The sequence below is a fragment of the Pseudophryne corroboree genome, chromosome 3 (assembly GCF_028390025.1).
Source record: "Pseudophryne corroboree isolate aPseCor3 chromosome 3, aPseCor3.hap2, whole genome shotgun sequence".
Lineage (NCBI taxonomy): Eukaryota > Metazoa > Chordata > Amphibia > Anura > Myobatrachidae > Pseudophryne > Pseudophryne corroboree.
In genome coordinates this window covers 316,442,715-316,464,830 of record NC_086446.1, presented here as the reverse complement: position 1 = coordinate 316,464,830, position 22,116 = coordinate 316,442,715, and the positions used below count along the sequence as shown (strand labels likewise).

General features: G+C 48.0%; 1 protein-coding gene across 2 annotated transcripts in view; it reads left to right on the top strand.

The window, feature by feature from the left end:
* CD79B (CD79b molecule) overlaps positions 1-22,116 on the top strand; it is a 168,536-nt gene that overhangs the window by 130,085 nt on the left and 16,335 nt on the right. For both annotated transcript variants that reach the window (XM_063959464.1, XM_063959463.1), the window contains 2 exons: positions 9,704-9,822; positions 18,107-18,148. In XM_063959464.1, the coding sequence (XP_063815534.1) occupies positions 9,704-9,822; positions 18,107-18,148 (161 nt within the window). The remainder of the gene's footprint in view (positions 1-9,703; positions 9,823-18,106; positions 18,149-22,116) is intronic.

The window sequence follows — 22,116 nt, the reverse complement described above, 5'->3', positions numbered from 1 at the left end:
CCCTTTTCCTTCAGGATCCGGCGTTCAACCGCCATGCCGTCCAACGCAGCCGCGGTACGTCTTGGAACAGACAGGCCCCCTGCTGCAGCAGGTCCTGTCTGAGCGGCAGAGGCCATGGGTCCTCTGAGATCTTTGTAACTTTTAGTTGAGGCGGGATGCCATAATGTCCACCTGTGGCCTTTCCCAACGGTGTACAATCATTTGGAAGACTTCTGGATGAAGTCCCCACTCTCCCGGGTGGAGGTCGTGTCTTCTGAGAAAGTCTGCTTCTCAGTTGTCCACTCCGGGAATGAACACTGCTGACAGTGCTAACACAAGATTTTCCGCCCATCGGAGAATCCTTGTGGCTTCTGCCATCGCCACCCTGCTTCTTGTGCCGCCCTGTCGTTTACATGAGCGACCGCCGTGATGTTGTCTGACTGGATCAGCACCGGCCGGTGTTGAAGCAGGGGTCTAGCCTGACTTAGGGCATTGTAAATGGCCCTTAGTTCCAGAATATTTATGTGTAGGGAAGTCTCCTGACTTTTCCATAGCCTTGGAAGTTTCTTCCCTGTGTGACTGCCCCCCAGCCTCGAAGGCTGGCATCCGTGGTCACCAGGACCCAGTCCTGTATGCCGAATCTGCGGCCCCCTAGAAGATGAGCACTCTGCAGCCACCACCACAGCGACACCCTGGCCCTTGGAGACAGGGTTATCCGCCGATGCATCTGAAGATGCGACCCGGACCACATGTCCAACAGATCCCACTGGAAAATCCTTGTATGGGACCTGGCGAATGGAATTTCTTCGTAAGAAGCTACCATCCTTCCCAGGGCTCGCGTGCATTGATGCACCGACACCTGTATACGTATTAGGAGGTCTCTGTCTAGAGACGACAACTCCTTGGACTTCTCCTCCGGGAGAAACCCTTTTTATCCTGTTCTGTGTCCAGAACCATACTCAGGAACAGTAGACGCGTCGTAGGAACCAGCTGCAACTTTGGATATTCAGAATCCAGCCGTGCTGTTGTAGCACTTCCCGAGATAGTGCTACTCCGCCGAACAACTGCTCCCTGGACCTCGCCTTTATAAGGAGGAGATCGTCCACGTACGGGATAATTATTTCGGACATTACCTTGGTAAATACCTCGGTGCCGGGGACAGACCACGGCAACGTCTGGAATTGGTAATGACAATCATGTACCACAATTTTGAGGTACTCCTGGTGAAGAGGGTAAATAGGGACATGCAGGTAAGCATCCTTGATGTCCAGTGATACCATGAAATTCTCCAGGCTTGCAATAATCGCCCTGAGCGATTCCATTTCGAACTTGAACCTTCGTATATAAGTGTTCAAGGCTTTCAATTTTAGAATGGGTCTCACCGAACCGTCTGGTTTCGGTACCACAACATTTTGGAATAGTAACCCCGGCCTTGAAGGAGGGGTACCTTGATTTCACCTGCTGGAAGTGCAGCTTGTGAATTGCCGCCAGTACTACCTTTCTCCGAGGGCAGCAGGCAAGGCTGAGGTGAGGTAACGGCGAGGGGGAGTCGCCTCGAACTCCAGCCTGTATCCCTGTGATACTATTTGCAGAACCTAGGGATCCACCTGTGGGCAAACCCACTGGTCCCTGAAGTTCCCGAGACGCGCCCCTACCGCACCTGTCTCCACCTGTGGAGCCCCAACGTCAAGCGGTGGACTCAGAGGAAGCGGGGGAAGATTTTTGATCCTGGGAACTGGCTGCTGGTGCAGCTTTTTCCTTCTTCCCTTGTCTCTGTGCAGAAAGGAAGCGCCTTTGACCCGCTTGCTTTTCTGAAGCCGAAAGGACTGTACCTGAAAATACGGTGCTTTCTTAGGCTGTGAGGAAACCTGAGGTAAAAAATTTTCCTTCCCAGCTGTTGCTGTGGATACGAGGTCCCAGAGACCATCCCCAAACAATTCCTCACCCTTATAAGGCAGAATCTCCATGTGCCTTTTATAGGCAGCATCACCTGTCCACTGCCGGGTTTCTAATACCCTCCTGGCAGAATGGACATTGCATTTATTCTGGATGCCAGCCGGCAAATATCCCTCTGTGCATCCTTTATATATAAGACGACGTCTTCAATATGCTCTATGTTAGCAAACTATTATCCCTGTCTTAGAGTATTAATATTATCTGACAGGGTATCAGACCACGCTGCAGCAGCACTCTTTATGCTGAGGCAATTGCAGGTCTCAGTATATAACCTGAGTGTGTATATACAGACTTCAGGATAGCCTCCTGTTTTTTATCAGCAGGCTCCTTCAAGGTGGCCGTATCCTAAGACGGCAGTGCCAACTTTTTTGACAAACGTGTGAGCGCCTTATCCACCCTAAGGGATATCTCCCAACGTGACCTATCCTCTGGCGGGAAAGGGTACGCCATCAGTAACTTTTTAGAAATTACCAGTTTCTTATTGGGGGAACCCACGCTACTTTACACACGTCATTCATTCATCTGATGGGGGAACAAAACACTGGCTGCTTTTTCTCCCCAAAAATAAAACCCCTTTTATGTGGTACTTGGGTTCATGTCAGAAATGCGTAACACATTTTTCATTGCCGAGATCATGTAACGGATGTTCCTAGTGGATTGTGTATATGTCTCAACCTCGTCGACACTGGAGTCAGACTCCGTGTCGACATCTGTGTCTGCCATCTGAGGTAACGGGCGCTTTTTTGAGCCCCTGATGGCCTTTGAGACGCCTGGGCAGGCGCGGGCTGAGAAGCCGGCTGTCCCACAGCTGTTTTACGTCATCCAGCCTTGTAAGGAGTTGACATTGTCGGTTCAATCACTCTGGTGTCGGCCCCACAGGGGACGACATCCCATTTATCGGCCTCTGCTCCACCTCCACGTAACCTCCCTCATCCCACATGTCGACACAGCCGTACCGACACACAGCACACACACAGGGAATGCTCTGACTGAGGACAGGACCCCACAAAGTCCTTTGGGGAGACAGAGTATGCCAGCACACACCAGAGCGCTATATAATGCAGGGATTAACACTATAACTGAGTGATTTTTCCCCCAATAGCTGCTTGTATAAACAATATTGCGCCTAAATTTAGTGCCCCCCCTCTCTTTTTAACCCTTTGAGCCTGAAAACTACAGGGGAGAGCCTGGGGAGCTGTCTTCCAGTTGCACTGTGAAGAGAAAATGGCGCCACTGTGCCGAGGGAGATAGCTCCGCCCCTTTTTCGCGGACTTTTCTCCCGCTTTTTTATGTATTCTGGCAGGGGTATTTATCACATATATAGCCTCTGGGGCTATATATTGTGATATATTTGCCAGCCAAGGTGTTTTTATTGCTGCTCAGGGCGCGCCCCCCCCCCCCAGCGCCCTGCACCCTCAGTGACCGGAGTGTGAAGTGTGTATGAGGAGCAATGGCGCACAGCTGCAGTGCTGTGCGCTACCTTGGTGAAGACTGATGTCTTCTGCCGCCGATTTTCCGGATTCTTCTTGCTTCTGGCTCTGTAAGGGGGCCGGCGGCGCGGCTCCGGGACCGAACACCAATGGCCGGTTCCATGCGGTCGATCCCTCTGGAGCTAATGGTGTCCAGTAGCCTAAGAAGCCCAAGCTACCACCAGTTAGGTAGGTTCGCTTCTTCTCCCCTTAGTCCCTCGCTGCAGTGAGTCTGTTGCCAGCAGATCTCACTGTAAAATAAAAAACCTAAAATATACTTTCTCTCTAGGAGCTCAGGAGAGCCCCTAGTGTGCATCCAGCTCAGCCGGGCACAGGATTCTAACTGAAGTCTGGAGGAGGGTCATAGTGGGAGGAGCCAGTGCACACCAGGTAGTCCTAAATCTTTCTTAGCTGTGCCCAGTCTCCTGCGAAGCCGCTATTCCCCATGGTCCTTACGGAGTCCCCAGCATCCACTAGGACGTCAGAGAAACTATATTTCTCCGGCAGGGTCCACAGGATAACAATGGGATATGATGGAGCAACAGCGGATTGGCACCAAACGATCAAAAGCTTTCTGGCCTCCCAGGATGCAACAGGCCTGTCCATATATCCCCGCCCACTGGCTCAGGCAAATCAGTTTTTTGTTTGGTGCGGCAGGAACCGGACCATGGTCAGAGGGCTGCTGGTTTTTTAGCAGCCCTAAGCTTTCTTATGTTATTTTTAATAGTATTACTAGTTTTTGAGTGATCTTTCTAAACAGCGTCTTATACGCTTAGAAATAGTCGCTCCAACAACTCTCCGCCGGGTCGCGACAACGCTTACCCATGACTACAGTGCTGTTTCGATGGGCGTTTGTGTCAGATATACTAGCAGGTCCAGCAGACATTACCAGGCTATGGCCGGAGCACGGAGAGAAGGTAAGGCATCGTTCCGCTTAGTAGATGGAATACGGACACAGCCGCACTGTATTGGGAGACTACCAAACAGTAGCTGACGCGGCTGCCACCGCGGGTGCACCAGCTCTAGGCCTTAAGGACCTTAGGGCCCAGGAATAGCATGAGGCCATGAACCCCCTAGGGTTGATGTCAGCAGGGGGAGTCAGACAATCTCGTGGTTGCCCCTTCCCCCAGTTCATGACCAGTTTCCGCCGAGTCTCCCGCCATGAACCGATTCCTCGCTTCCGTCTCAGACACTACCTCGAGGGGACTCTGTCGCAGCAGGCCACTGCATCGGTGTTCACTGAGCGCTACTACGAGAGACCCGGTCGCAGCATAGGCGGCTGTGTGATCGCTGCATCTGTGTTCACTGAATGCTACCGTGAGGAGACCCAGTCGCAGAATAGGCGGCTGTGTGACCGATGCGCCTGTGTTCACTATAGGTGCCTGGAACGGCAGTGTACACTAATAGCGTCTGGATCCACTCAGCGTTCGCTAACATATTGATCGATCCTGGAAGCGAGGTGAGTCTACCTGTATCCCACTTTACTGAGTACGGGCTATACAGCACTAAATTTCTATCTACTTTTTCAGTATGAATAGTTAAGATAAGTGCCTATTGCATATGATTCTGTATGCATTTACTGTGGTTTTCTTTGCATTGCATCTGAATAAGTTAGATCTGTTTATACATGATTCAGTAAATGTTCGCCTACATACTGAAAAAAAGTGTTGGTAGTTGATGATGTGTTCCTATTACTAATATATAACATGTGACTAACTGCTAGTGTGATTGCTGACTTTAATATATGTTTGTCAGTTGTTTCTTCTCATCCTCAATGCTGGTGCATGGGTAGGGTCAGATTGATATCACTTTAGAAGGATAAAGTGATTACAGTCACAAATTGTGTAGTACACTGTGAAAGTGCTGATTATTTATCATGTTGAAGAGCGGCAAAGGTGACGAAGGTATACTTACAGCATCACTCATATCATGTTTGTCTTGCAAAACTGTATTATCCTCTCAGAATCTGGTTTAGGATGATTTATGTGCAAATTGTTTTGCTTTTCAGCAGAATACAAGGCAGATCCCTGTACAACGCCAGGTACAGATGGATCCACCTTGGGCTATGTTTGCACAGACTTTGTCCAGTATAGCTGAACTGACAATTCCTACAGGTTCGGTACCAGGAATGGGGTACCCATACATGCAGCTCCCTACCTACGGTATATCATTTTCCCCAGCAGCTTCTCAAATGAAACAAGCTGATAAACCGATGGTAAGTAAATCTTCACCTTCACAGGATACACATGACGATTCATCGGAAGATGAAAGCTCAGGTTTACTCTACTTCGACATACGAAGAGGAGGAAGAAGGTCTCAGTTCAGTTGATATAGCTGAATTAATTACAGCAATGAAGGCCATTCTATCCTTAGAAGATTCAGCAGAGCCTGTGTTAAAAACCAAGGCACCCGTGTTTAAACATTCCAAAACTGTTAAAATTGAGTTTCCAGGGTCAGACCAGCTGACGGAAATCATGGAAGAGGCTTGGGCAACACCCAAAAAAAAAGTATAGAATTCCCAAAAAATGGGATTCCAATTATCCTTTTCCAGCCGGGGACTGTTTAAAAAGGGAGGTAGCTCCTAAAGTAGATACGTAACCAGGCTGCAGTATTCTTGGAAGAAGCTGCATTAGATATGGGTACTATTGCTTCTAGGGCATCAGCCTCAACATGGAAGGCTGATTCAGAATCTAAGAAGGTTTTAAAATCTTTGCCCTTTTCTGGAGATATTCTTTTTGGAAAAGAATTGACAGATATTCTGAAGTCAGAAGCAGACTGCAAGAAGGTCAAGTTTCCTTCCACATATAACCCCAAACCTTTCGGTCTCAAGGAAAAGCAAAGGGAAAAAGTGATCGTAGGCAGACCCAATACAGTAAGTTTGGTAAGTCAAAAAAGCATTGGGCTATCAGAGGGCCAGCTTCCAAAGTAGAAGATAAGCCATCAGCCTGATGGTGCAGGCCTCCTCGTGGGGGACCCCAAGGTAGCGGGCCGACTTATCAGTTTGTACAGATCTGGCGACAGTCTACAACAGATGCCTGGGTGCAAGAAGCGGTATCTTTAGGTTATGTTTTTCCCTTCAAGAAACATCCTCCTCGAAGGTTCTTCTTCCCCAGCCCCTCTCGGGTAGAGACGAAGGCCAGGGCTTTGCAAGAAGCAGTTCAGAAATTGATTAGTAGTCATTCCAGTACCCCCTGCACAACAAGGACAGGGTTTTTACTCCAACCTGGTTTTAGTTCAGAAGCCAAATGGGTCATTTCGGCCCATTCTCAAATGCTAAACATATATATTTAGGTACAGAGGTTCCACACAGACATTACACTCCATAGTTTTGGCAATGGAATCAGGGGATTACATGGTATCCCTGGATATTCAGGATGCTTACCTACATGTTCCTATAGCACTGTCCCATCAGTGTTATATCAGGTTCGCCATCCTCCAGCAGCATTTTCAGTTCCAGGCCCTACCTTTTGGGTTAGCGACAGCCCCCAGAGTATTTACCAAGATTATGGTGGTTATGGCAGCTTAACTCCACAAGCAGGGGATAACAATTTTTCCATACCTCGACAACCTTTTAATCCTGGCACAATCACAGGAATTGCTCCTGTGCCATCTTCAACAGACAATAACATGTCTGCAGAGACACGGGTGGCTCATATATTGGGCAAAATCATCTATGGTGCCGTCACAACGGATGACTCACTTGGGGGCTGTACTGGATTCAGGTCTGCAGAAAGTATTTTTACCTCGGAACAAGATATCCAAGGTACAGTCAAAGATATAGGACTTGTTACACAGTCAAACGGCATCCATTCACGCAGCAATGCGAGTGATGGGTTTGAGGGTGTCAACATTCGACATGGTGGAGTTTGCACAATTTAACTCAAGACTCCTGCAGCATCTGATTCTGGCCAGATGGAATGGAGTACATCAGACAATAAAGAAACAGACTATGGTACTTCCAGTAAAGGTAAGAAAGTCATTAGCCTGGTGGCTACAGACATCCCATCTAGACAAGGGGAAACCCTTTTGGATATCAGATTGGGAGATTCTGACAACAGAGGATAGTCTTCAGGGCTGGAGAGCAGTGTCCGGAAAATTATGGTTCAAGGGACAATGGACCAGAGAAGAAAGTTGCCTGCCAATAAACCTGTTAGAACTTAGGGCCATATACATGGCACTGAGTCAGGCAAAAGACATTCTTCAAGGAAAACCAGTCCAGATCCGCTGAGACAATGCAACGGCAGTAGCGTACCTCAACCATCAGGGAGGAACTCGCAGCCAAAAAGCAATGAAGGAGGTAAGTCACATACTAAGGTGGGCAGAACTCCATCTTCCAGCCTTGTCCGCAGTATTCGTTCTGGGAGTCCTAAACTGGGAAGCTGACTTTTTCAGTCGACACACCATTCAAGCAAGTGAATGGGCTCTACACCCAGAGGTCTTTCAGACTCTAGTAGACAAATTGGGGTTGCCAGAGATAGATCTCATGGCATCTCGTCTGAACAACAAAGTGGCCGCATACAGGTCAAGAACAAAGGATACCGGAGCGATCTTTGTGGATGCCTTGTCGGTGAGATGGGACTTTCATCTGGCTTATCTGTTTCTGCCAATCACCCCATTACCCAGGGTGGTGAGGAAAATAAAGCAAGCAAAGGGTGCCGTGATTCTAATAGCTCCGGCTTGGCCCAGAAGGCATTGGTACACAGATCTGCAGAGAATGTCGATGGAGGCTCCACTTCTGCTCCCTCAACATCCAGATCTACTGATGCAGGGTCCCTGTTATCGCAGACATCTGGATCGACTGGCTTTGACGGCGTGGCTCTTGAAATCTCTACCCTAAAGTCAAGAGGATTATCTAAACAGGTTATTCAAACAATGCTCAGACCAAGGAAACCCTCCTCAGCTCGTATTTATCACCGAATATGGCAGGCCTATATTCATTGGTGCAGTAAAGGAGGTATGGACCCGAAATCTATTAGGGTTTCCAGGGTCCTAGCATTCCGTCAGGCAGGAATGTATAAAGGCTTGAAGGTGGCTTCCTTGAGAGTGCAGGTATTGGCACTGACTGGTTTCAAAAGAAAATTGCCAATTTACAGGATGTGCATACTTTTTTCCAGGGAATGCTGCGCATTCAACCTCCCTTTGTTCTGCCTACAGTAACGTGGGACTTATGTTTAGTCCTGAAAGACCTTCAAGTTGCCCCATTTGAACCACTTAACAAGGTGGATCTTAAATGGTTGACAGTACTCTTTCTACTGACTATGGCATTAGCTAGAAGAGTATCAGATTTAGGAGCACTGTCACGTTGTTCCCCATTTCTGATTTTTTATCCAGATAAAGCAGTTCTCAGAACTAGGTCTGGGTATCTTCCGAAGGTGCTGTCTAAATTCCACCTTAATGAAGAAATTGTAGTCCCGGCTTTTCAGGTATCAGGACTTTCTACAGGAGATGCGTGGCTGGACGTAGTCCGGGCATTAAGGATCTACGTGAATCGTACAAGTGCCATCAGAAAGATAGATTCTCTCTTCATTCTCTACGAATTTCACAAGAGAGGATGGCCTGCTACTAAACAGATGCTGGCAAGATGGCTTTGTATGACAATTTCAGAAGCATATTCTCAAGCTGATCTCCATGTTTCGGCTAATGTCTCTGCTCACTCTACTCGTAACGTAGGTCCTTCATGGGCAGCACAACATGGTGCTTCAGCAGGACAGATATGTAAGGCAGCCACATGGTCTTCCATTAACACATTCATTAGACATTATGCCTCTCATGACGCTGAATTTGGGCGTAAGGTTCTCCTGTCCAATTGCTTTGGGAAATCCCATTGTTATCCTGTGGATAACCTGTGGACCCTGCCGGAGAAATATACGTTATGGTAAGAACTTACCGTTGAGAACGGTATTTCTCCTAAGTCCACAGGTATCGCACCCTGATGCACCTGATTTGAGGATCTTTCTACTCACTAACCGCTTCCTTCTTGTATGGAAGGGTGTGCATGTGTGTTCTTCTCGCCTGATTAGGGCTCTACATGATGCTCCTGCCTTGTGCTTTGGAATAGAACGGATTTGCCTGAGCCAGTGGGCGGGATATATGGACGGGACCATTGCATCCTGGGAGGCCAGAAAGCTTTTGATCGTTTGGTGCCAATCCGCTGTCGCTCCATCATATCCCACTGTTATCCTGTGGAACCTGTGGACTTAGGAGAAATACCGTTATCAACGGTAAGTTCTTACCATAACGTATATATCAGATAATTAAGAGCCTTCAACATAAACATCAATATGTTTGTAAATTTACAGATTGTGGGAATCCGGTTGCTGCAAAATCACGAAACACAATGAAAGATGCAATCATAATGATACAAACAATCCTTATTGTGCTCTTTCTACTTGTGCCTGGGATAATGCTAATGGAAATGGTAAGTGGGCACAATTACAGAGGTGAGCAGCATGTGTTTTGCCCACAATTATATAGCTAGAACTGTTGGTTTGGTACAATTTTGAAAAAAAGGTGTATTTTTGTTCATTTTGCTAATGCACATAAACTGAAAAGTATTTTACTCCACTAGGCTAATATCCTTCTAATATATTGGGAGGGGGGGCCTAGTCTGCACACCCTAACTAAATGTAACGAGAGGTGCGACCATGCTGAGACTTGTAGTGCCACACACAGCAAAAATAATGCAGGTGCACTTTTCAAACATTACTAATCAGAATAATTTTAATAGCTTTTGCAATTTAACATTTTGAAAGAAAAAGCAAGGTTCTTTGCATAATTTTGGCCAAAATTTATGGGCCTACCCAGTGTGTCTATGTGACCTCATCATGACCTCCTAACATTCTAAAAGTCCAAATGCAGCGTGTGAGACACCATCAGGCCAGCCCAACCAAACCACCCCAATGCACCACACTAGTGAGAGATAGCATGTAAAGTGTTAGAGGGTGTTAGAAAGTAAAAGCAGCTGCTTTGTGTTAAGAGTTATACATGTGTGAAAGATAATAATAAATGTGTTAAAAGCGTTACATTCATAAAAAAACAACAACAAATAGGGTGCTGCAAAGAGCTAAAATAAGTGTTACATTGTGATGCCCTGAAGCAGCTCAGCCAAACCAACCATACCCCAAACTCTCCCCATTACTGGCATACTATATATATTTAATCAGGTCTCACCATTAATAGTGCCTTGTTCAATATGCAGTCTGCAAATGCAAGGGTTCCTAATTAAAAACAATCAGGGAGAGGGGTGCCAATTTAGACTGCAGGAGTCTCCACCTTCAAATGTACATACATATACACAATGTTATATATAGGTTGGGGGCCTAGACTGCACACCTTAACTTAACATAATGAGAGGTGCCAGCATGCAAAGACTTGTAGTGTAACACACAAAAAAAAATGCATGCGCACTCCAAACATTTCTAATCAGAATTATAATACATACTGAAATTTAACATCAAGTAAAAGTGAGATTCTTTGCATCATTTCGGACAAAAGTATGGGCCTACCCACCGAATCCAGGTAGGTCCCTAACATTCTAAGTGCAGAACTCAATTGTTTTAATGCCAGTAGATGGTGCCCAAATGGAGCTACTTTTACTGCGAGTATAAGGACAGCTGAAGAGACTTTGGGCGGTATCCTACTAGCGCCGATGTGATTTCATTATCATTATCACTATCATTATCGCAGTATCCAAATAGAGGCCATTTTTATTGTACAAAATTGGACCCGCAATTGCACTAAAATACATGGTTACCGTGGCTGCTCATCAGGGATTACGCTTCGGGTGGCCCAGGCACCTGAAGCATAATCCCTGATAAAACCCGGCATTGCACGGTAGCAGAGTCGGTATCGGGGCTAATAGGATACCACCCCTAAAGTAGTTGTTATCTTCATCATCCACACCCAACTGCGACCTAGATCTCTTCATAACCTGACTGGACTGAAAAACGAGTTTTATGGTAAGAACTTACCCTTGTTAAAACTCTTTCTGCGAGGTACAAAGGGCTCCACAAGTCTGGACAATGGGGGGTGTAGAGTAGGATCTTGATCCGAGGCACCAACAGGCTCAAAGCTTTGACTGTTCCCAGAACGCACAGCGCCGCCTCCTCTATAACCCCGCTTCCCAGCACAGGAGCTCAGTTTAGTTAACCAGCCCAATGCAGTAGCAGGAAAAGAGACGACAACGGTTAGTAGCCACATACACCACACTCTCACGACAAGAGAAGTGTCAGCGGCTAATGCCATATCAACCCAAAGAAGCTAAGTGCGTCAGGGTGGGCGCCTTGTGGAGCCCAGTGTACCTCGCAGAAAGAGTTTTAACAAGGGTAAGTTCTTACCATAAAACTCGTTTTCTGCTGCGGGGTACACTGGGCTCCACAAGTCTGGACAATGGGGATGTCCTAAAGCAGTTCCTTATGGGAGGGGACGCACTGTAGCGGGCACAAGAACCCGGCGTCCAAAGGAAGCATCCTGGGAAGCGGCAGTATCGAAGGCATAGAATCTTATGAACGTGTTCCCGGAGGACCACGTAGCCGCCTTACACAATTGGTCAAGGGTCGCACCACGTTGGGCCGCCCAAGAAGGTCCAACAGACCGAGTAGAATGGGCCGTAATGTGAACAGGAGCTGACAGACCAGCCTTCACATAAGCATGCGCAATCACCATTCTAATCCACCTGGCCAGGGTCTGCTTGTGAGCAGGCGAGCCACGTTTGTGAAATCCAAACAAAACAAAGAGAGAATCAGACTTTCGAATAGAAGCAGTTCTCTTCACATAGATACGGAGAGCCCGTACCACATCCAAAGACCTGATTTGTCTCCCAAAGAGCGGAGAAACAAAAGCTGGAACCACAATCTCCTGATTAAGGTGGAACGAAGAAACCACGTTAGGAAAATATCCGGGACGAGTCCTAAGAACCGCCCGGTCACGGTGAAAAATCAGATATGGGGAACTACAAGACAAGGCACCCAAATCCGACACTCTTCTAGCAGAGGCAAAAGCCAGCAAGAACACCACCTTAAGGGAAAGCCACTTAAGGTCAGCTTGAACCAAGAGGTTCAAATGGAGGCTCCTGCAATGCCTCCAAAACCACCGACAAGTCCCAAGGAGCCACAGGCGGGACATAGGGAGGTTGGATACGCAACACACCCTGAGTGAAAGTATGAACATCAGGTAAAGTCGCAATTTTTCTCTGAAACCACACCGACAAGGCAGAAATAGGAACCTTGAGGGAGGCCAGACGCAGGCCTAAATCTAGGCCTTGCTGTAGAAAAGCCAAAAGTTTGGCTGTACTAAACTTGGAAGCGTCATAATGGTTAGATGCACACCAAACAAAGTAGGAATGCTAGACCCGATGGTAAATCCGAGCAGAGGCCGGTTTACAGGCCCGCAACATAGTTTAATGACCTCTTCAGAAAAACCCTTAGCTCTTAAGACGGAAGCTTCAAGAGCCACGCCGTCAAAGACAGCCGGGCTAGGTCCTGGTAGACACAGGGGCCCTGAACGAGGAGGTCTGGGCGTTGTGGAAGTAGAAGTGGACACTCTGACGATAAGCCTTGCAGGTCTGAGAACCAGTGCCGTCTGGGCCAAGCCGGAGCTATGAGAAGCAGATTTCCTTTTTCTTGCTTGAACTTCCGAATTATCCTGGGCAGGAGTGACACCGGAGGGAACAAGTACGGCAGCCGAAACCTCCACGGCACTGCCAGCGCATCCACGAATGCTGCTTGAGGATCCCTTGTCCTTGCTCCGAAGGCCGGAACCTTGTGATTGTGTCGAGACGCCGTCAGATCCACATCTGGAAGACCCCACCTTTCCACGAGGAGCTGAAACACTTCTGGATGGAGGCCCCACTCGCCGGCATGCACGCCCTGACGACTGAGAAAGTCCGCTTCCCAATTCAGGACTCCCGGAATGAATATTGCCGGTAGATGGCGTTCTGCCTAACGTAAAATCCGTGAGGCTTCCTTCATTGCCAAACGGCTTCGTGTGCCGCCTTGATGATTTATGTAAGCCACTGTGGTGGCGTTGTCTGACTGTACTTGAACAGGGCGGTTCTGAATCAAATGCTGGGCTAGGTTCAACGCATTGAAGACCGCCCGCAATTCCAGAATGTTGATCGAGAGGAGAGATTCCTCCTTGGTCCACCGACCCTGCAAGGAGTGCTGCTCCAGCACCGCGCCCCAACCTCTTAGACTGGCATCTGTCGTCAACAGGACCCAGTTGGATATCCAGAAGGGACGGCCTCTGCACAATTGTCGGTCCTGGAGCCACCAGAGCAGTGACAGATGGACCTCCGGAGTCAAAGAGATCATGTGAGACCTGATCCGGTGAGGCAGGCCATCCCACTTGGCTAGAATCAGCTTCTGGAGGGGGTGAGAATGGAATTGAGCATACTCCACCATGTCGAATGCTGACACCATGATGCCCAGCACCAGCATTGTCGAATGTATCGACACTTGCGGACGAGAAAGGAAGCAATGAATCCTGTCCTGAAGTTTCAGGACTTTCTCCTGAGACAAGAACAACCTCTGGTTGTGAGTGTCCAACAGCGCTCCCAGATGCACCATGCTCTGAGCAGGGTCCAGGGAGGATTTCTTCCAGTTGATGAGCCACCCGTGGGCTTGTAGAAACCGGACCGTCATATCCAGATGACGCAGGAAAAGATCTGGGGAATTTGCCAGGATTAACAAGTCGTCCAGATACGGCAGTATCCTGACCCCTTGACGGCGGAGTACCACCGTCATCACCGCCATAACTTTGGTGAAGACTTGCGGAGCCGTTGTTAAACTAAAAGGTAACGCCCAAAACTGGTATTGGAGGTTGCCAATAGCGAACCTCAGGTATTGTTGATGTGACACTGCTATAGGAATATGCAGGTTAGCATCCTGTATGTCCAGGGAGACCATGTAGTCCCCAGGTTCCAAGGCCAGAACTATAGAGCGAAGGGTTTCCATACGGAACTTGGAAACCTTCACAAACTTGTTCAGTGCCTTGAGGTTGAGAATGGGCCGGGAGGACCCATTCGGTTTCGGGACTAGAAACAGCGGAGAATAGTACCCCCAGCCCCTCTGAGCAAGAGGCACCTGTACTACGACTCCTGTATCCAGGAGGGTCTGTACCACCGAATGCAGAGTGTTTGCCTTTGTCTGGTCCGACGGGACGTCTGTCTGGCAAAATCGATGAGGGGGTCGGTTTTTGAAGGCTATGGCGTAACCTCGAGTGACGACTTCCCGTACCCAGGCATCTGAAGTGGTCTTCAACCATTCGTGGGTATACCCTAGAAGCCGGCCCCCCACCCTGGGATCCCCCAGTGGGAGGCCCGCCCAGTCATGTGGCAGGCTTATCGGTCTTGGCTGCTGGCTGACGAGCAACCCAGGCTCTTTTGGGCTTCGGCTTACCAGGTTTGGAAGTGCGGGCCTGCTTATGGTACGCCTGACCTTTTGCTTTACCTGAAGGACGAAAGGGGCGAAAGGACGTGCCTTTGGCCTTCGACACAGAAGGAGCTGTATTAGGCAGACAGGCAGTTTTGGCAGTAGCCAAGTCAGCCACTATCTTATTTAAGTCCTCCCCAAACAGAATATCCCCCTTGAAAGGGAGTACCTCCAGGGTTTTTCTAGAGTCCAGATCCACAGACCAGGATCTCAGCCACAATATCCTGCGAGCCAGGACTGACGTAGTAGAGGCCTTGGCTGCTAAATACCGGCATCAGAAGCCGCCTCTTTAATATAGCGAGAAGCTGTGACAATATATGACAAGCATTGTCTAGCATGGTCAGAGGAGATTTCAGCCTCTAACTCAAAGGCCCATCCTTCAATAGCCTCTGCCGCCTATGTAGCTGCAATAGTGGGCCTTTGTGCAGCACCCGTGAGGGTGTAAATCGCTTTTAGACAACCCTCGACACGTTTATCCGTAGGCTCTTTTAGAGACGTGACGGTAGTGACAGGTAGAGCTGAGGAAACCACCATCCTAGCCACATGTGAGTCTACTGGAGGAGGTGTTTCCCAATTCTTAGACAGCTCTGGCGCGAGGGGATAGCGAGCCAGCATCTTCTTTTAAGGCACAAACTTCGTACCTGGGCTTTGCCAGGGTTCCTGACGTATATCCACTAGGTGGTCAGAGTGAGGTAAAACTTGTTTAATCACCTTCTGATGCTTGAACCTATCTGGTTTCTTAGGAGGAACAGATGGCTCGGGATCATCCGTAATCTGCAGAATTAACTTAATAGCCTCCAAAAGATCAGGAACATCCACATGTGAACTACCCTCCCCATCAGCCATATCGGAGTCAGAACCTGTGGGGTCAGTGTATGTGCTGTCTTCATCAGACAAGGTGTCAGTGACAGCAGTGGATTGTGAGGAGACGAGCGCTCGCTTAGAGGTCCTCTTGGACCTAGGCGAGCGTTGGTCAGACTTTTTAGTAGTCAGGGACTGGTTTAACTTCTTTAATTGAGCAGATAAATCGTCCGCCCACGGCGGTTTAGCTGCAGGGACCACATACGGTTGTACCGGCATTGGGGGTCCCATAGGGGGTGTTAGTTTATGAACTAGCGTATGCAGAAGCGTGGAAAAAGCGGCCCACGGAGGGTCAGTATGTGCCTCCGTTGCCACAGTCCCACTGGGGGGCAAGGTGCCCCCAGAACCAGAGCCCACAGCTGCTATATTCTCCCCATATGTGCCTGTGGCTTCAGCAACACCAGCAGTGTGTTTCGCCCCAGAACCATTACCCTCAGAAGCAGACATGATATAACTTGCAGTATGAGTTAACAGTACAATTATTAGCAGCACTATATCCCTAAACCCAAACCCCTGCGCAGCATAGTCAGCACCAGTAGAAATAAAGGAGAGATATGGTGACTAAATCACAGAGAAAAACACGTAATACAGTATATCTTTGTGAAAATCCTATATTAAATAACACCTGACGCACCAAGCCCCCTCAGGTTATAGAATATAGGGATAGCACTCAGCTATCAATGCACACACAAATAGTCACAGTTTGTACAATGCAGAGGTTATTACAGACAATAATACTGCACTGGACTAGCTTACACAGCTATATAGTCAATAGATATAACACTACACAGTAAGAAACTGGATGTATATCACAGGGTAATTGTACTATAAACCCCTGACTAAATGCACTCTTTCTTACTAACACTGACTAAAAAGGCAGGTAGAATACTTAAGTGTCATGTAAAGTCACAGACCCGACAACCAGGCGGCTTTACATAGGAGGATTTGCCCAAGCAGTCCCAGGAACAGTGAGCTGAGGAGTAATGGCGCCGCAGACACCGACAGGGAGTGAGGAAAGACAGAGATGCAGCTCCAGGGCGGGAACACTTGTTGGTAATGGTGCCCTGGGGCTGGGGGAGGGGCTTCAGGTCTAAGCCTTATCCCCCTTGCTGGCAAAACCACCGGGTACTGTGGGCGATATTAAAATCCATTTTAGGAGAAAACCTGACCTGCGCCCAAGCCCTGGTGATCTAGTGGGATCGCCTGTATCCACAGTGTCCACCGCCAGCACGCGCGGCCCGCCTCCCACTGACCGATCCTGGAGAGCCCCAGCCGTGTGTGCCTAACGTGAAGTAAACCGGAGCCTCCGCTGTAGGTACCCGGCAACCAGGGCTCGGGAGTGTACAGCGCCGCTGGGGAGAGCTGGAGCTGCAGCAGAGAATGTCAGAAGACATTTACCACCGCTGCTGCCCTTGAAGTCTTCACTTTTTACCTCATAAAAAGCTTTTCTTAGTGCTGCCTGGAGCAGCCCCTCTGTTATGTGCCTGCTTACTGCAGCACCAACTGACAAACTGAGCTCCTGTGCTGGGAGGCGGGGTTATAGAGGAGGCGGCGCTGTGCATTCTGGGAACAGTCAAAGCTTTGAGCCTGTTGGTGCCTCAGATCAAGATCCTACTCTACAACCCCCCCCCCCCCCCCATTGTCCATACTTGTGGAGTCCAGTGTACCCCGCAGCAGAAATCCTCTTTAGGGACAAAATACTTCATCATCCAGTTATAATCTCTTTATATTGCACAGAATTGATCAGTATACATTCTGCACAAAAACGCTCCTGGTGCCCCACTGGCAGCTCTTTATCACATGCAGCTGGTGCAGTCTCAGAGTACTGGAAAAAAACCTACATTACCTAAATAGAAAAGCCCTTTAAAAATGACCAGGCATACCTTGACCTGGAATCCTTGGGGGAAAGCGCTGATTCCCTGCTGCAGGTGCAGTGAACTTCAGTGCAGGGTACAATGGAGGAATCAAATGCAGTCCTCATTAAATGACATCAGGCCCACTTGCACAGTGTTATTGGGGTCTGGTCAGAATGGTTTGCCAGATGAAAATATGTTACATAGAAACAGAATTTGACTGCTGATAAGAACCACTTGGCCCATCTAGTCTGCCCTAAACACACGCATTCACTTACAAACTAGAGTTAATTTTTGTCAGGATCCAATTAATCTACCAGTGTATTTTTGGATTGTGGAAAGAAACCGGAGTACCTGGAGGAAACCCACACAAGCATGGGGAGAATATACACACTCCCCACAGTTAGAGCCATAGTTGGAATTAAACCCATAACCTCAGTGCTGAGAGGCAGAAACGCTAACCATTACATTATCCATACTGCCCCGTCATACAATTTCTATTTAAAGCAAATTCAGAAGAGTATTAATATTTATCCTACCTATTTTATTCACATTTCAGAATAAGAAGCGCAGTATGAAGATTGAGGACCATACATATGAGGTGAGTATACTTTCTAGATAACAGAAGTACAGTATCACAAAATGTCAAAAAAAGTAATATTTTAATTTTTAAAAACTAAAATTCAAAAGTCCCCATTATGGGGTATATGCAATTGCGGTCGAATTCCCGAAATTGTCGAATTTCGGGAATTTTTCGCCCCAAAAAAAAAATCGTCAATGCAATTCAGTGCTTTCCGTCCAAAAAACGGACTTTCAAAATTCGACTTTTTGAAATTCGACTTTTGTCAAATTTGACTTTTCTGCAATGATACAAGTGCTGCAATTCGACCAAAGTGTATTCAATTGAAGTTTGGAAATTCGACAACAGTGCTTTTAGACAGTAAATTCGACATTTTCAATCCGCCACACTTTGGTGGGTGAAACTAATAAAAAAAATGTAAAACATATTTTTTTTTTGTGTTTTTTTTATTGATAATAGCATATCTATTTATATTAGAAGGGATTAGGTACTTGGTTTGTCTTTATTGGAGGCACAAGTATTATTTATATATTTTTTAAAATAATATATATTATTTATTATTATTTTTTTAGATGGAATGGTAAAATTCAGAAAAAAAATGGTGTGGGGTCCCCCCTCCAAAGCATAACCAGCCTCGGGCTCTTCGAGCTGGTCCTGGTCCTAAAAATGCGGGGGGAAAAATTGACAGGGGATCCCCCGTATTTTTAAAACCAGCACCGGGCTCTGCGCCTGGTGCTGGTGCAAAAAATACGGGGGACAAAAAGAGTAGGGGTCCCCCGTATTTTATACACCAGCATCGGGCTCCACTAGCTGGACAGATAATGCCACAGCCGGGGGTCACTTTTATACAGTGCCTTGCGGCCGTGGCATTAAATATCCAACTAGTCACCCCTGGCCGGGGTACCCTGGGGGAGTGGGGACCCCTTCAATCAAGGGGTCCCCCCCCAGCCACCCAAGGGCCAGGGGTGAAGCCCGAGGCTGTCCCCCCCATCCAAGGGCTGCGGATGGGGGGCTGATAGCCTTGTCAAAATTGAAAGAATATTGTTTTTTCCAGTAGTACTACAAGTCCCAGCAAGCCTCCCCCGCAAGCTGGTACTTGGAGAACCACAAGTACCAGCATGCGGGAGAAAAAAGGGCTCGCTGGTACCTGTAGTACTACTGGAAAAAAAATAAGATTTTACTTACCGATAAATCTATTTCTCGTAGTCCGTAGTGGATGCTGGGACTCCGTAAGGACCATGGGGATATAGCGGCTCCGCAGGAGACAGGGCACAAAATAAAAGCTTAAGGATCAGGTGGTGTGCACTGGCTCCTCCCCCTATGACCCTCCTCCAAGCCTCAGTTAGGATACTGTGCCCGGACGAGCGTACATAATAAGGAAGGATATTGAATCCCGGGTAAGACTCATACCAGCCACACCAATCACACCGTACAACTTGTGATCTGAACCCAGTTAACAGTATGATAAACGCAAAGGAGCCTCTGAAAAGATGGCTCACAACAATAATAACCCGAATTTTTGTAACAATAACTATATACAAGTATTGCAGACAATCCGCACTAGGGATGGGCGCCCAGCATCCACTACGGACTACGAGAAATAGATTTATCGGTAAGTAAAATCTTATTTTCTCTGACGTCCTAGTGGATGCTGGGACTCCGTAAGGACCATGGGGATTATACCAAAGCTCCCAAACGGGCGGGAGAGTGCGGATGACTCTGCAGCACCGAATGAGAGAACTCCAGGTCCTCCTCAGCCAGGGTATCAAATTTGTAGAATTTAGCAAACGTGTTTGCCCCTGACCAAGTAGCTGCTCGGCAAAGTTGTAAAGCCGAGACCCCTCGGGCAGCCGCCCAAGATGAGCCCACCTTCCTTGTGGAATGGGCTTTTACTGATTTTGGCTGTGGCAATCCTGCCACAGAATGTGCAAGCTGAATTGTACTACAAATCCAACGAGCAATCGTCTGCTTAGAAGCAGGAGCACCCAGCTTGTTGGGTGCATACAGGATAAACAGCGAGTCAGATTTTCTGACTCCAGCCGTCCTGGAAACATATATTTTCAAGGCCCTGACAACGTCAAGCAACTTAGAGTCCTCTAAGTCCCTGGTAGCCGCAGGTACCACAATAGGTTGGTTCATGTGAAATGCAGAAACCACCTTAGGTAGAAATTGAGGACGAGTCCTCAATTCCGCCCTGTCAGAATGAAATATCAAGTAAGGGCTTTTATATGATAAAGCCGCCAATTCAGACACACGCCTGGCTGAAGCCAAGGCTAACAGCATCGACACCTTCCATGTGAGATATTTTAAGTCCACAGTGGAAAGTGGTTCAAACCAATGTGACTTTAGAAAACTCAACACCACATTGAGATCCCAAGGTGCCACTGGAGGCACAAAAGGAGGCTGTATGTGCAGCACCCCTTTTACAAATGTCTGAACTTCAGGTACTGAAGCCAGTTCTTTCTGGAAGAAAATCGACAGGGCCGAAATTTGAACCTTAATGGACCCTAATTTTAGGCCCATAGACAGTCCTGTTTGCAGGAAATGAAGGAAACGACCCAGTTGAAATTCCTCTGTAGGGGCCTTCTTGGCCTCACACCACGCAACATATTTACGCCAAATGCGGTGATAATGTTTTGCGGTTACGTCCTTCCTGGCTTTGACCAGAGTAGGGATGACTTCTTCTGGAATGCCTTTTTCCCTCAGGATCCGGCGTTCAACCGCCATGCCGTCAAACGCAGCCGCGGTAAGTCTTGGAACAGACAAGGCCCCTGCAGTAGCAGGTCCTTTCTTAGAGGTAGAGGCCACGGTTCGTCCGTGAGCATCTCTTGAAGTTCCGGGTACCAAGTCCGTCTTGGCCAATCCGGAACCACGAGTATAGTTCTTACTCCTCTCCTTCTTATGATTCTCAGTACTTTTGGTATGAGAGGCAGAGGAGGGAACACATACACTGACTGGTACACCCACGGCGTTACCAGAGCGTCCACTGCTATTGCCTGAGGGTCCCTTGACCTGGCGCAATATCTGTCCAGTTTTTTGTTTAGACATGACGCCATCATGTCCACCTTTGGTTTTTCCCAACGGTTTACAATCAGGTGGAAGACTTCTGGGTGAAGTCCCCACTCTCCCGGGTGAAGGTCGTGTCTGCTGAGGAAGTCTGCTTCCCAGTTGTCCACTCCCGGAATGAATACTGCTGACAGTGCTATCACATGATTTTCCGCCCAGCGAAGAATCCTTGTAGCTTCTGCCATTGCCCTCCTGCTTCTCGTGCCGCCCTGTCTGTTTACGTGGGCGACTGACGTGATGTTGTCCGATTGGATCAACACCGCCTGACCCTGAAGCAGAGGTTTTGCTTGACTTAGGGCATTGTAAATGGCCCTTAGTTCCAGAATGTTTATATGAAGAGACGTTTCCAAGCTTGACCACAGGCCCTGGAAATTCCTTCCCTGTGTGACTGCTCCCCAGCCTCTCAGGCTGGCATCCGTGGTTACCAGGATCCAATCCTGAATGCCAAATCTGCGGCCCTCTAGTAGATGAGCACTCTGCAGCCACCACAGGAGAGACACCCTTGTCCTTGGCGACAGGGTTATCCGCTGATGCATCTGCAGATGCGATCCGGACCATTTGTCCAGTAGATCCCACTGAAATGTTCTTGCATGGAATCTTCCGAATGGAATCGCTTCGTAAGAAGCCACCATTTTCCCCAGGACCCTCGTGCACTGATGCACTGAGACCTGTCCTGGTTTTAGGAGGTTCCTGACTAGCTCGGATAACTCCCTGGCCTTCTCCTCCGGGAGAAACACCTTCTTCTGGACTGTGTCCAGAATCATTCCTAGGAACAGTAGACGTGTCGTTGGAATCAGCTGCGATTTTGGAATATTTAGAATCCACCCGTGCTGACGTAACACTACCTGAGATAGTGCTACTCCGACTTCTAACTGTTTCCTGGATCTTGCCCTTATCAGGAGATCGTCCAAGTAAGGGATAAT